Source organism: Mandrillus leucophaeus, unplaced genomic scaffold, assembly GCF_000951045.1.
Source record: "Mandrillus leucophaeus isolate KB7577 unplaced genomic scaffold, Mleu.le_1.0 Scaffold1354, whole genome shotgun sequence".
Taxonomy (NCBI): domain Eukaryota; kingdom Metazoa; phylum Chordata; class Mammalia; order Primates; family Cercopithecidae; genus Mandrillus; species Mandrillus leucophaeus.
Genome location: NW_012101315.1, coordinates 475,174 through 491,532, shown reverse-complemented (window position 1 = coordinate 491,532; position 16,359 = coordinate 475,174). Strand labels below are relative to the sequence as shown.

The following is a 16,359-nucleotide window of genomic DNA, read 5'->3' as shown; positions in this document are numbered from 1 at the left end:
TGTGGGACCCTCCCGGCCAGGTGTGGGATATGATCTCCTGGTGTGCCTGTTCGCTTAAAGCGCAGTATTGGGGTGGGAGTTACCCGATTTTCCAGGTGTTGTGTGTCTCAGTTCCCCTGGCTAGGAAAAGGGATTCCCTTCCCCCTTGCGCTTCCCAGGTGAGGCAATGCCTCGCCCTGCTTCAGCTCTCTGCTGGTGGGGCTGCAGCAGCTGACCAGCACCGACCGTCCGGCACTCCCCGGTGAGATGAACCCAGTACCTCAGTTGAAAATGCAGAAATCACCGGTCTTCTGTGTCGCTCGCGCTGGGAGTTGGAGACTGGAGCTGTTCCTATTCGGCCATCTTGCTGAAATCAAAATACATATTTTTAATGCTATCAATATCTTTAAAATTTCAAAGAAGATTCAGTTAGCAATTAGATTCTTTGTTGATTACATTAGTGCAAGGTCAGCAACATGTTTAGTCTCTAAAGTGATTTATATTTTTATTATGCATAGATATAAGTGTCATAGTTATCTGAAAATGTATATTTTGAAAAACAAGTCTGATATCCTGATAGTTTTAAGCCGTGAATTTCTTATTTTAAAAACTATTCTTGACGTATATCTCTTAAGAATTATTTCAAAAATACTTTTTTACAAGTGTGTTTTACTTAGACTCAGTGGAACCACGGGTAGGAACTATTTCAAGCTGAGAATGTCTGCTTCCTGTATGGTGTATATTTTTTTCCTCTATTTGTCTTTCTATTCTGATGCACATTTAGCCTTACTATGCTTCAGTATTTTTTCTCTTGCAATGCTGGTGTTTACTTCTAATTTCTATTCAGTTACTTAAAAAAGTGGAACCCTTGTCCTATAGATATGCAAAACTCTCAGATGAATAATTATTGTTCAACTAAAAAATGTTGGTTAGCCACTATAAAGTGGAGTTATGCTGCACCATCAGGTATGCAAAGATAAGTGGTACAGAGGGTCTCTGACTCAGGATGGTTCAACTTATGAGTTTCAACTTTATATTGATGCAAAAGTGATATTCATTATGTTCCTCAACTTAAAATAGGATTATGTTTGGATAAACTCACTGTAAGTTGAAAGTGCATTTTCAACTTACAATAGGTTTATTGGGACAACACTGTCATAAGTCCAGGAACATCTGTACAAATAAGTTCAGTAACTTCAATTTTTATGGATGTTTTGTGGGTTTCAGAGTTCTCAGTTGATCCGTATGACTGAGATCTGAAGTAGAGTAGGTATTATTACCAATTTGTAGATGAGGGAACGAAGGAGCTGACCCTCGTAAGCACAATAAACCAAACCAAGTGGGAACTAGTTTGCCAGCATTCTTTGGTTTTCAGTCATCAATGCAAACTTTTACAAACCTAAGTCTTCTGCAGATACCTTCCATTGTGTACATAATTTTGATGTGCTTAGTTCACCCTCGTGGCATTTTGGCATTTATATTGATATTACCCTTAGCTTTCTTTCAAAGTTTGCTAATATTTGACATGGTTTTCAGTGACTCGATATTATTCAGTGAATGAGAAGGGTATATCAAGCTGCTCTTCTGGGTCTTTGCATATATGTTTCAACAAATCCACAACTAAATGATTCTTGGATTTTTAGGGTGATCTTTTCAGCAAACTGGCCTGTGTACCTACAAATAAAGCAGATGTTTGAATAGATGAATGTTTTATTATTAAATAAAAATGAACAAGTTCAGGCTTTAAAAATACTTCTTTTGTTTTGATTTGTTTTCTGGAGGTTAGTTCCACAGTCATATGAAAACTGTTGTAATTGAGCTATAGTGTATTGCTATTAGGTTGTCATCAGCTTTTTCTCTTTTCAATTAACAGGTGATTTCATCTTCCTAAACAAATCAGTTATCAAATGAATGGAGCAATAGTAGATTTGACAGTTCATTTTGTACTTTAACAGTGTGTTTTCCCAGTGTTACAGCACTGTTGGCCCTCTGGATTAAAAAGATGATCACAGATTATAGAGGTCAGAGCATACTATTTTGGTTGTAGTTGAGCCTTCATACTTCTTCTATATATCACTGATTACTTTATGGTTGCGAAAAAATAATAAAACCTAATTCATAGTCTTCCTGGCCTCAGATTCAGATTTGTTATTTGATATAGAAAGACTAGGGGTCCTTATTTGGAGATTATTAAATCTTCATTTCACAGTAGCAACATTGTTTTCAAAGATCAACTAAGATTATGTACCGTGTGAAGGTTTGCTAGGGCTACCCTAACCAAATAACCACAGATGGGTGGCTTTAACAGCAGAAATTTATTTTCCCAAGATGCTGCATTCTGTAAGATTGAGATCAAGGTGTTGGCGGGGTTGGTTTTTCTGAATCGTCTCTCCTTAGCTTATAGATGAGTCTTCTCCCTGTGCCTTTACGTGGTCATTCCTCTGTGGGTGTAGGTATTCTGATTTCCTCCTCTTATAAGGATGTCAGTCATATTGGATTAGAACCCACCCATATGGCCTCATTTTACCTTAATTACTTCCTTAAGGGTCCTATCCCTAAATACAGTCATGTTCTGAGGTATTGGGAGTTAGGACTTTAATATATTAACTTTTAGGGGACATAATTTAGCCCATAGCATACTTGTAGCTTTTTGTTTCTTTGATGGATGTGATGTTTCTGACAAAGTTCTCTATCCTCAAATTCACAGTTTATTTCTGTATCCCCAGTATGCAGCACAGTGTCTGATAATAGGATATGTGCTTAACGAATGTTGATTTGCTGGGTGAATAATAAGAGTGTATATATGGGAAGATAAGGTGATATAGCACAACTTTATCATATCAGGATAGGGAGATTTTTCAAGGATGATTTATTCTTAGGAAAAAAGAAATAAATCACTTGTAAGTACATTACCACCTATTTCAGGCTAGATTGTTGTTACTGTCAAGCTTTTGGAATGGTGCAGAACCTGAAGAAAGGGAGGTGGAGGGAAGAAAGAGAGTTTCAGTTGACAAAAAAGGACATTATAATAGTAAAAAATCAATAAACATAGCCTCGGGATGGCTGAGAAATTTTAGGCAATAGACAAGAATGGGGCAGGGAGCAGATGGAGTAAGACAGAATAAGTATTGGAAATGGTGACACAGGAGGGTATCACATACTTTGAGAGTAAAAAAGAGCTATTGGCATAGAAATGATAAAAGTAATAAGTCACTATATATAAACACATACACATATGTGTATATGTGTGTGTGCACACATGTATGCACATATGTGTATTTATTTGTGTGTATATCTATTATATATCTATATAACTATGAATCTTAGAAGCACCCAAATATTGTTTTTCAATCCTGGCCATGTGTCTGAATCAACTTGGGAGGCTTAAAAAATACACATGCTTACGTCCTCCTATAGTTCTACTGAACCACAATCTCTGAGGGTGGGACCCAAACAAGTGTAGTAAATAAATATTTCTGCTACAGGTGATTCTTATGGGCAACCAGGGCATTACAAATTGTCTGTGTGAAGGCACAGTAGTCATAATTCAGGGATATAATATGTAGTAGTTGTTGTCCTAGGAACATATGTCTTTATTTAAAAAGGCAAATGGCCAAGCATTAAGTTAATATTCAGGGGTTATTGTATCCTTTATTTGTGTTGAGTACAACACATACTCAGCACAGTGTAATAAAAATACTGACAGTGTATAATATGGAAAAAGTTTATATTCTTCACAGTGTATGGGAAGATTTGCTTATTTTATTTAGAAATATCGTTATCACAAAGTTAGTTATATTCAAAGCTGACACAATTTCATTAGCCAAAATCTCCTGTTTCCTTGTTTCCTTTATATATTTAAAAAAAGAAATTGTGGGTATATATATATTTTGTTTTGTAGACTGTATTTAAGAATAATTTTGAGATTTCTTATTAATTTTACCTTTAAAATCTTTCTTTTCTATTGTATATATTTAAGGTGTACAATGGGGTGTTTTCACATACATTGTAAAATTATTATTATTGTTAAGCAAATTAACATCCATCATCTCACAGTTGCCCTATTTGTTGGTGGTAAACACTATCTTTCTTTTAAAAAGTATGTATTTTTTCCTGTTTCTTTTATAACATTGAGCAGATTTCTTTGTCTTTCTCTGCTCTCATGAGATCAAAAAAGTATTGTGCTAAGCATTAGGAATAAAGAGATCAATGTGGTATAATACCTGAATTTAAGAAGCCCACAGTCCAGTGGGAAAGAAAGACACAGTAATTACTTGTTAGGATACAGTGTAACATTTTATGTTGGCTGTCTCCTGGGAAAAGTGATTTTTCTCATCTAGTTGCATTTTCATATTGGGAACTTTTTAGGGTACTGCTGCTGAAAATTGAAAGACATTGCATTTTAGAGAATGGGCATGTGTGGATTATTAATAAAAGGTAAAAGGGCATTGGACAAACATTTTCATTTGGAAAACCTGCTTAGGTTTGGTGAAACTAACTAGAGTACAATTCGTTTCCTAACTCTGAACACTTATAAAAAAACTGATGCCATTATGATCCATGCTTATAGTGATAATCTAAACATAAGCAGGGACCTGAAGTACCTTCTTGAACATAAAAAATATTATATTGTGTTCAATATAGAGTCACAGACACTGAGGGGACCTTAGAGACCCATGTAACAAAACCCCTTTGTCATGTGAGAAAACTGAAGGAGAGAGTGGTTTGTGATTTAGCTAAGGTTTCTTAGCTTATAGGCACATACAGGTATATTATACTTTAATATAGTCTGCAGATGTCAGCTACAAAGCATATATATTTGCATTAAAAAAAGTTGTTGACTTTTTAAAACAGGGACCCTTTCAAACAGGGAAATTCACTTCCATAGCAGATTGATTTTAATTTAATTTTTGTTTTCAGAAAACATTTATAAATTGCCATCACTATTTAAAAGGGTCTGGTGGAATACTATTTTGATGTGTAAGAAACACATGATAAACTCTCAGAATCAGTTATTCGTCATTTCTTGTTGATTTGCTAGTGGTTCCTGACACCTACAATTAAAATTTCTTTGCCTAGGTACCCCTCTTGAGATAGTGAATGTCTGACTACCTATATTCCATGGACCTTATTTTAGCTGCCATGAAGTCTCGCTCATTTGGGACCATGCTCTTGTTCACTTTGGCTACAATCACCATTGACTAATCAGTTAATTGAAGAGTGAATAGATTGAGAACATTGTTGGCATCCAGGCTAAAATTAGTATGCTCTAATGGAATGCTACCAAGATTTATAGACATTGTGATTAAGTAGTCATGTAAACTTAAATTCTGTGAGTCTTAGTTTTCTTCTTTATACAGTCAGAGAGTTGGATAAGATATCCCTTCCAACTCTGTTATTTTGTGATATACATCTGTCATCTTAGCTATTGTGCTTCTCTAGGGACTGGAATTAATTACAGCTCACTTGAATGTAGTCATCACAGCTGAGTGGAGTCCTGCATCAAGGGGAAGAACCACTCACTGGGTGGCATCCTTTCTGCTTCACCCAGGTGGTACGAAATCTGGCATATAATTTATATATAAAATTTCAGTAAACGGGACATAGCCTGGAAACATTTGTTTGGGCTGTGCAGATTTTGTTGGTCTATGCCAGGTTCTTTGTCATTGATGTGGTTAGTTGACCATTTAAACATTTACAATAGTATAGTGAAATACTATTTAAAAGAGCTCTTGAGGTCACGTTTTTTGGTCATGCCCCACAATTTACACGGTTTTTTCTTGACTTTTCCTGCCTCTACCTCATTAGTCACAGTCCAGTGAAGGGTCTTGAGACTGTTGTTAATAATTTTATTATATTGCTTCCAAGCTGGAAGGGAAAGCTGAAGCATAGATTTCTTTTTACATTTTATTTACATGAAATTATGTAGTAGGGAAGGTGGTGGTAGTGCATCTGTATGTGCTGTATGTGTTAGAAAACAAGGAAATAAGGATACTGGTAGCCCATAAAACTCTCTGCTACATTGAGGAAGTTGGGTATATTATTCCTATTATGACTTCTGATTTTAAATGGAACTAATCAGAAGATGTTGAAAATGGATTCAAATATTGTTTGGATTTCTTTTTACAGGATGAAGGAGTTGTTAAAGAAATCCCTATTACTCATCATGTTAAAGAAGGCTATGAGAAAGCAGATCCTGCACAGTTTGAGTTGCTCAAGGTTCTTGGTCAGGGGTCATTTGGAAAGGTAATGAATACTTTTTTTCCCCCATTTGTTTCTCTTCTAAACATTTAGCGAAAAAAAAGTGAACACACACGTAGAAATCTGATTAATGATTTGTTTCTAAACTTCTGAAAGGATGCACACAAAGGTAATTCTTTAATTTTATTCCTTTCATTTCTGTTGTACTTTTATTACCATTTCTTTGTACTTCTCTATAACAATCAAGGTTTTCCAATTCCCTAGGCTTACTGACTTTTCTAGGGAAAAATATAGCATACTCTATTAGCTGCCTAAATCAAAGTAACTTGATTTTTGTAAAAAATGGTATTCCTATCTCCTTGCTCACATGCTGGCATGAATACAGCTTGTTCTCTCCTGGTAATTTAATCTACATTTCTTAGCTGTGTCACAGGAATCAGAATTTATATCTTAATTCATGTATGAATTCGTCTATCATCTGTTAAAATAAAGTAGAACAAGGGTGTGTAAAGTAGAACGAGGGTAGTTACTGGGTGATATGTGGTTTGTGTCAAATTTAAGTCTTCAGAGAGCTTACATTTCAAGGCAGAAAGCAAAATTGGGTAAGATTAACTATTATAGTCATTACTAAAGTTGTTTATTAATCACTTAATAACATGGTTTTAGAAAAGAAGTGTATAGGTCTGGTTCCTAACCTTTATATACCTAACGTCTAATACATAAAAAATATTACATACACATAGTAACAGCCTTGAGAAAAACAGCACCAACCACAATTTAACGGGAGAAAGATGAAGAGAAACTACTAATTTCAAGTGGCTGAGATTTAGTTTTAAAGGGGGAAAATAAGGCAGTTGAACAGAGATTATTTATAGTGCTCTGGAACATTTTAAAATAAATACATTTTTATTTTATTATTCTATTGGGTTTTAGAGATGGGGTCTTGCTCTGTCAGCCAGGTGTAGTGCAGTGGCATGATTGTAGTTCACGGTGCCCTTTAACTCCTGGGCTCAAGTGATCCTCCATCCCCAGCTTCCCAAGGAGCTGTTCCTACAGGCATGCACCACCACACCCAGCTAATTAAAAAAAAAATCTGGACACAAGGTTTTGCTGTGTTGCTCAGGCTGGTCTTGAACTCCTAGCCTTAAGTGATCTTGCCACTTTAGCCTCCCAAGGAAAGACATTTATTGAATGCTCGGTGTGTTCACCAACAGTTGTATAAGCAGTATTAGTGACTATAAAATAGATGTCGTCTTAAAGAAACCTAATATTTATGCATTATAGAATATAAAGTGAAATATAAAGAAACATTTTTAGGGCACAAAAAGGACAAACTGAGATGAATTATGGCTTGGCAGTGAATTGGTACAGGAGATATATAAGACAAGGAGATGGGACTTGAACAGTGTTCTGAGGAGAGAAAAACTAGAAGGAACTGTTAATAGATTGGTGGTGGTGGTGGTGGTGGTGGTGATCATGATGTCGGTGGGGAGTGTAGAACTGATCTCTAGAGTAGGCATGTATATTATATACAATTTTAGAGTTTCTAAAAGTGCAATATTCTTTTAACTATTTTGCACTTTATAGCTATTTTTATGGTGTTAATTTTAGAAGAACAGAGACGAAGTTGTTTTATATTCCAGATGTATAAATGCTTAAATATTTCACTTAAATAAAATATCACCAGGCAAACATTTCAAGCTATTAAAATTACCTACTTTGTCTTTTGGTGTATGTATTTACTCATACATGCTTTTGTTTATCTCCAGCTTTGTTCCAGAAAGGATTTAAGGCTTTCATAGATGAATACTAAATAAAATTAAAAATAAGTAGTGAAGATGATGGAAACAGAAAACGCAGAGCAGGAAAGATTAGATGAAGCCAGGAGTACACTCTGTTCACAAAAGCATGACATAAGGGTCTGTAAGTCTTTTTCTAGTAGGTCAAAAATTAAGACTTAAGTTTTCCAGCAGCCATTATAAAGAAGCTAATATATTTGAGTGTATTATAATTGACAGTATTTTAAAGGTGGAAACAGATTAAACAGACCAGAGAAATTTCTCTCATGGGTTTTCGTAAAGAAAATACTGTATAACATAATGAAATATATTCAGTAACATCTTCATGTTAAATATAGCAACATGCTGAAAAGTTGTCAATGTCGTCCTTAAATTCAGGGAAATCTCAGCTGTGTCTGTGCTGGGATTTAGTTTTAAGAAGAGTATCATTGAAACCTTTTAATTCCTAATATTAAAATACAAAATAGTGATCTTTATGTAGTTAATCAACCAAAGAAATATTAAGGAGGTGGCTTTTTTTCTCCCTAGGATGTGAACATACTTGCTTGTCAGTGTTACATCATTTGCGTAGGCATTGTGTAGGTGTGACTTGTTATATGCTGAACCTATTCAGGAATTTGGCCAAGACTGTGAATCAGATAAGTGTAGGAGCAATTCCAAGAGACTCTGAGCTGCAGAGTCTTAAGTTTTTCTTCAAAAGTTCTGTTGTTAAAATGCAGTAAATGGGATTTTAGCCCATATAAAGCCTTAAAACATTAAATGTTTTTATTGTCTATTTAACAGTGGGGGAACCCTGCTAAAGTCAACTTAAAATTGTAGTTTAAGGAAGCATGCATTATTATCATGAAAGGTGCATGTGATATTCTGTCCTAAGCACACCAAGTATAATGCTATTAATGATCATTAATGTATGGGTTGAAAGGTATACTAAACAACTTACATTAATTATTTTAAAACACAAACACATGAAAATACCTTTGAAATTGTCTGATTAGTCATCGTTATATATCATGTGCCAAATAATATTTATACAAAACATACATTTTAACATTTGTGGATTATTAAAAAAATTTGCTTTTGTGATAGTAAAGACTTTAACTACACTTAAAAATGAATTTTTGAAAATATTGAATACTTGTACTCTTAAATAAGTGATCGACTCTCAAGTGATAGTTTTTAAAAACATTTGCTTACATCTTAAAATTTCCTGAAGTTGGTTCTTTCTCTTCAATCAGCATTTAAATATGTGTGATCTTCTAGTTCACTACAATTACTGAATATTCTTATAGGAAAATATAAACGTCCGTGTGATTGAGAGAAAAGTACATTGGAGTAACTCACCCATTCTTCTGGACAATATCCCATGATTGGATTAGGGTGACTGAAAAGAAGCCTCTTTTATCAATATAGATACGGTTTTAGGTACAGTAGTTTGAAGCCATGCAACAACTTTTTAACTTTAATTATTTCTTTAAGCACCGTATCCCCAAATATAGTCATGTTCTGAGGTACTGGGAGTTAGGACTTTAACATATCAACTTTGAGGGGACGTAATTTAGCCTGTAGCATACTTGTATTTGTTTCTTTAAAGGACATGATGTTTCTGACAAATTTCTCTGTCCTCAAGTTCACAGTTTATTTCTGTATCCCCCAGTGTGCAGCACAGTGTCTGATACAGAATATGTGCTTAATGAGTGTTAATTTGTTGATTGAATAACTAATGAGTACATATATGGGAAGATAAGGTGATATAGCACAACTTTATTATACCAGGTTAAGGAAATTTTTCAAGGATGATTTATCTTAGGGAAAAAGAAATAGATCACTGATAAGTATAATATCACCTTATTTCAAATTAGATTGTTACTACTGTTAAGCTTTTGGAATGGTGCAGAACCTGAAGAAAGTGAGGTGGAAGGAGGAGGGAGAATTTCAGATGACAAAAAAGACATTATAATAGTAAAGATCAATAAACATAGCCTTGGGAAGGTTGAGAAATGTTAGGCAATAGATAAGAATGGGGTGGAAAAAGAACTACTTTTGTAGTTGATTTTGGGAAGGGGGCAGTGAGATATGATATTTTCTCACGCTAGGAAAGTCACTCATAAGACCTAAAAAAAAAAAAAAAAACAGATCAGATGATAAACAGGTTACTTCTCTAGACTGTGAATGATGCATCCTGTTAAATGCCATATTGGGATACTAGTGAATGTTAGAAGAAGTAGGGGGAAAAAGTGGCTGCTTTATGCAGCAATGTCTTCAGAAAAACTAGACTATCTCTTTCTTTCTTCCTTGCTTGCCTCTTCTCACTCTTCATACTCCATTCTTTACAATCCCACTGAGGGCTATGTTTTGTAAGAGTGGTTCTGAAATTTTAGTCTACATACCCCTGCACAATCCCAGGACCTTTTCAGGGAGTCCTCAAGTCAAAGCTACTTCACAATCATCCTAAGATACTATTTGTACAACTGCTGGCATGTTGGCCAATCAAGGCAGTGACTTCAAATGGTACCAGTAGTCATTGTATTCTTCATTTTCTTACATATACAGTTTAAGAATGTCCTTGATGAGACATTAACAGTTATTACATTTATTAAATCTCAATCCTTGAATACCCTTTTTTTGAATAATCTGTGATGAAATAGGAAGTACATGTTAAGCCCTTTAGCCACATAACAAAATAGAATGATTGTCTCAAGGCAGAGGACTTGTGCAAACTTTTTGAGTTGTGAGCTGAACCAACCATTGTTTTCATGGATCACCACTTTTCCTTGAAAGGACAATAAACTATGGTTACCTAAATATGCTTATTTGGTAGGTGTTTTCTCAAAAATGAATGGAGTGAGCCTGTTCATAGAAAAACAACTGATACTCTTTTTGTCAATGGTAGAAACTGAGCTTTCCAGCAAATAATTGAATTTAGGCAGATGTTTATTTGCCACATTGACGTTGTTATCTTCTTAATGCAGCTATACTTCTTTTTATTATGCTTCACTTCATTGCACTTCACAGATATCCTTCACTTCATTGTGCTTCACAGATATTACGTATGTGTGTGAATATATATATGTGTGTGTGTATGTGTGTGTGTGTGTGTGTGTGTATGTGTGTATATATGTGTGTGTGTGTGTGTATAGAAGGTTTGTGGTAACCCTGTGTTGAGTAAGACTTTGGGTGCCATTTTTCCTCCAGCATATGCTCACTTTCTGTCTCTGTCTCATATTTTGGTAATTCTTGCAGTGTTTTAAATGTTTTCCTTACTGTTACATCTGTTATGGTTCTTTGTGATCTGTGATCTTTGATGTTAGTGTTATCATTGTTTCAGGGTGCCGTGAACCACACACACATAAGACAGTGAGCTTCATTGATAACCGGTGTGTGTGTTCTGGCTGCTTTACTGACCAGCTGTTTCCCCATCTCTCTGTCTTCTTGGACCCCTCTATTCCTTGACCTACAAGAATATTGAAATTGATCTAAATAGTAACTCTACAGTGGCCTTGAAGTGTTCAAGGGAAGGGAAGTGTTCTGCATTTCTTACTTTAAATCAACAGCTACAAATTATTAAGTTTGGTGAGGAAGGCATGTCAAAATCTGAGATAGGCTAAAAGCTAAGGTTCTTGTGCCAAACAGATAGCCAAGTTGTGAATGCAAGGGAATGTTCTTGAAAGAAATTAAAATTGCTACTCCAGCGAACATATGAATAATAAGAAAATGAAACAGCTTTATTACTGATATGGAGAAAATTTTAGTGGTCTAAATAGAAGATCAAACCAGCCACAACACTCCCTCAAGCCAAAGTCTAGTCTAGAGCAATTCCCTAGCTCTCTTCAATTCTGTGAAGGCTGAGAGAGGTGAAGAAGCTACACAAGAAAAGTTTGAAGCTAGCAGGGGTTGGCTCATGATAAGGAAAGAAGCCATTTTTGTAACATAAAAGTTCAGGGTAATGCTACAGATGCTGATATAAAAGCTATAGCAGGTTAACCAGAAGATCTAGCTAAGATAATTGATGAAGGTGGTTACACTAAACAACAGGTTTTAATTGTAGAAGCAGCAGCCTTCTATTGGAAGAAGATGCCATCTAGTCTTTCATAGCTAGAGCGAAGTCAGTGCCCAGCTTCATAGCTTCGAAGGACAGGCTGCCTCTCTTGATAGAGGCTAGTGATCCTGGAACCTTTAAGTTGAAGCCAGTGCTCATTTGCCATTCCAAAAATTCTAGGGCCCTTAAAAATTATGTTAAATCTACTATGCCTTTTGTCTATAAATAGAACAACAAAGCCTGAATGACAGCACATCTGTTTATAGCATGGTGTGCTGAGTATTTTAAACCCACTGTTGAGACCTACTGTTCAGGGAAAAAAAAAAAAGACATTTTTCAGTATATTACTGCTCATTGGCAATGCTCCTAGTTACCCAAGAGCCCTGATAGAGATGTACAAGGAGATTAATGTTGTTTTCATGCTTGCTATTACAATATCCATTCTGCAGCTCATGGAACAAAGAATAATTTTGACTTTCAAGTCCTATTGTTTAAGAAATACATTTTGTAAGGCTATAGTTGCTGTAGATGGTGATTGCTCTGATGAGTCTGGGCAAAGCAAATTGAAAACCTCTGGATGGGACTTGCTATTCTAGATGTCATTAAGAACATTTGTGATTCATGGGAGGAAGTCAAAATATCAACATTAACAGGAGTTTGGAAGAAGTTGATTCCAACCCTCATGGATGACTTGGAGGGGTTCAAGACATCATTGGAGGAAATCACTGCAGATGTGGTAGAAATAATAGCAAGACAACTAAAATTAGAAGTGATATACACCATGGAATACTATGCAGCCATAAAAAAGGATGAGTTTGTATCCTTTGTAGGGACATGGATGCAGCTGGAAACCATCATTCTCAGCAAACTATCATAAGAACAGAAAACCAAACACCGCATGTTCTCACTCATAGGTGGGAACTGAACAATGAGATCACTTGGACTCGGGAAGGGGAACATCATACGCTGGGGCCTATCATGGGGAGGGAGGAGCGGGGAAGGATTGCAAATGATGAACAAACTTCATCATTGTCTTATTTTAGGAAATTGCCACAGCCACCCTAACCTTCAGCATCCACCACCCTGATCACTCAGCTGCCATCAACATTGAGGCAAGACCCTCCACCAGCAATAAGATTATAGCTCACTGAAGACTCAGATGATCGTTAGCATTTTTTAGCAATAAAGCATATTTAATTAAGGTATATAGGGTCATAAGATTTGTTTGCTCTTTATTAAGGTAACAAAAAGTGGGCCTGGGTCTTAAAAGGAGGTATATAGCTCAAGTTTGTCTTTCATTGTGTTATTTATCTCTTACATCATTAAATTCTCCGAGTTCAGGACCAGGTCATCTATTTTAAAAATTTTCCTTTCTATAGTAGTACTTATATACATTATGATTTATTAAATCTAAGGAAAGTGAGAAAATATTAATAATGTAAATTACAGCATAATTTACAGGAGAAAGTATAACTTTTTTCATTTTTTTTTTAATTGACAAATAGTTGTACATATTCATGGGGTACATAGTGAAGTTTCGATACATATAATGTATGGTGATCAGATCAGGGTAATTTTGCATCCTTCAACAAATCTCTCACTATCTCTCCTTTCCCTCTATGGGAAGGCATATGTTTATAAAATTAGAGAAAATGCAAGGATACAAGTGTATGCTGGTGTGTTTGTATAGAGCAAGAATGACTAGAAATGTGAATTTTCCTTTTTTTTTTTTTTTTTTTGTTCAATTTTCTATTAGGTTTTTCTTGTTAGAAAGAAGACCGGTCCTGATGCTGGGCAACTCTATGCAATGAAGGTGTTAAAAAAAGCCTCTTTAAAAGGTAGAAAATTAGAAAGTTTATTAAAATAGAATTTGGCAAAGCGTATTTTAAGAAATATGCTGTGTATTACTTGCATAAGGTGAATAGATGTAGCTATTTTTAACATTGGTATTTGTGACAGTTTTTCTAGCCAGTAGGTAATATTACTAGATATTGATATTGGCATATGCCTTAACTTAGTGAGAGTGCACCCTAGTAAAAATTTGATGCTAGAAAAAGTGACATATTTCATTTAATTTAAGCTTATTAACTTAATTGGGCTATACTCTTTTCTTTCAAGATTCTTGACTTTTGCTTTTCTGTCTGTGTCAGTATTTTGAGAAAGCACAACCATTTGCACGCACTATCTTTTAGGGTCTGATAAAAATACTGCTTATGATCACTTTTAATCAGTAAACTCATTTGAACAATTAAAGAGATCAATAGTCCAGGCATGGTGGCTCACACCTATAATCCTAACACTTTGAGAGGCTGAGGCGGGCTGAACCCGTGAGCCCAGCCCAGGAGTTCAAGACCAGCCTGAGTAACCTGGTGAAACCCTGTCTCTACAAAAAATACAAAAATGGGCCAGGTGTAGTGGCACGCACCTGTAGTTCCAGCTGCTTGGGAAGCTGAGATGGGAGGATTGCTTGAGCTTGGGAGGTGGAGGTTGCAGTGAGCTGAGATTTTGCCACTGCAGTCCAGCCTGGACAAGAGAGCAATACCCTGTCTCACCACCAACAACAACCAAAAAAGATGAACACATAATAAATGCATATTCGCTACATACCTATTTATGCCACCTTAACCTGTCTCTAGATGTAATGAATATTTTTGCTTTCTGAGAATATGGTCATTACTATCTAGTAATATGAAAACTGCAAATTTAGGCATTTATGAAGTTACATTTTATATATTTTGTTGTTTGGTAAATTATTGATGGACTCTTAATTGAAATGATATGAGAGTAAAAATTGTACCTTTATGTAATTTTTAGTTCGAGACAGAGTTCGGACAAAGATGGAGAGGGATATACTGGTGGAAGTAAATCATCCATTTATTGTCAAATTGCACTATGGTATGTAATTTTTCTTTTATTCTTTTATTTATTTTAATCCTTATTTATTAATATGGAATTAGAGAATTATGATTTCCTTTCACACAATACTATAACAGGAAATAAGTACTTTAGACTTATTTAGTATATTCAACTATGTAAAATGTATTTTTCTGAAATAAATACCAGTATTTAGTTATTTGTTGTATGTCCTTCATTTTTCCAAGTTGGTTAACTTGTTTAAAGTAACAAGATAGTGTTTTCCACTTATTTGTCTGGTAGTATTTATGTACTCTACTAGGCTGTAACTTCATAGTCTTAGACTATAAAGTATTGTGATAATTTACGTAAAACATTCAGTTGCTTGTTCATAATGACCACACTTATCTATTTCCTGGTTATATTCTAGAGGACCGTGTAGTTATGTTAGTCTGCTTGAGTTATTTTTTATACCTAATGGAAAAGAACTACTAGTAAGAAGCAGTAGATGTAATGGAAAGAACATGAGCTTTGGAGTTAGACATTTCTCAATTTGAATCATGGCTCCATTGCTAATTTAACATATGGATGAGATCAACTTTATCTATCTATCTATCTATCTATCTGTCTATCTATCTATCTATCTATCTATCTATCTATCTATCTATCTATCTATCTATCTATCTATCTCAGATATAGTGTACTTTGTCACTTCCATTTTTCTATATTTAAAAAAAGTAGCAGTCGTTGATTTTATTCTTAGTGTAATTTCGACAAATGATGCATTAAAATATATACCCAATTATCACTATTAAAAACCGATAAGAAATTTCCACCCATTATTCTTTTACTCCTTGTTATACTAACAGAATAAAAAAAGTAACGTCTAAAGACCTTCCCGAATCTGTAGTAGGTCAATCAGTAAACGCTTATTGTGTGCAAAAATAGTGTATTAAATTCAGTGGACACTCTTTGACCTCAAGAAATTTATAACCTATAGAGAGCACAGAGATGTAAAGAAATTAATTGTACAAATCAAAATTGAATAAGTACTATTAAAGAGGTATAAATATAATAAGATTTCAAAAGTAGCAGCAAGTAATTTCAATGAAGAAGAGGTTAAGGAAGCTGTGGAAAAATGTGAAAAGGGAGACATCCTGGAAAGTTTAATAGAGGAAGTGGCATTTTTCTTCAGCTTTATAGAATTCGTAAATTTTCAGTGGGTTTGATAGGCTAAGTTTAGGCAATTGCAGTAGAACATGCTTCATAAATTAGGAAATTTTTGGTGGTAGAAGTTCTGTGTAAAGCCACATTTGGGGTGATTATGTTCTGGGAAGGGGTTTATAGCTATTTCAACACTGGATTAAACACTGGGTTTAATTTTGAGATGTTATCCATTAATGGACCATGTGAGTAAATACTGTGAAATTCTAAACATGTATTAATTTAAAAACATACTAAGCTTTTTAAGCCTTTGAGATTATCCTGTTA

The 16,359-nt window shown here is 34.9% G+C and overlaps 1 protein-coding gene across 1 annotated transcript in view; it reads left to right on the top strand.

The window, feature by feature from the left end:
• The first annotated feature begins 2,640 nt into the window (after positions 1-2,640).
• The window catches only part of RPS6KA6 (ribosomal protein S6 kinase, 90kDa, polypeptide 6), a 101,358-nt gene continuing 87,639 nt past the window's right edge, over positions 2,641-16,359 (top strand). The window contains exons 1-4 of the mRNA XM_011973211.1: positions 2,641-2,704; positions 6,062-6,225; positions 13,772-13,853; positions 14,830-14,910. Coding sequence (XP_011828601.1) covers positions 2,641-2,704; positions 6,062-6,225; positions 13,772-13,853; positions 14,830-14,910 — 391 coding nt within the window. The remainder of the gene's footprint in view (positions 2,705-6,061; positions 6,226-13,771; positions 13,854-14,829; positions 14,911-16,359) is intronic.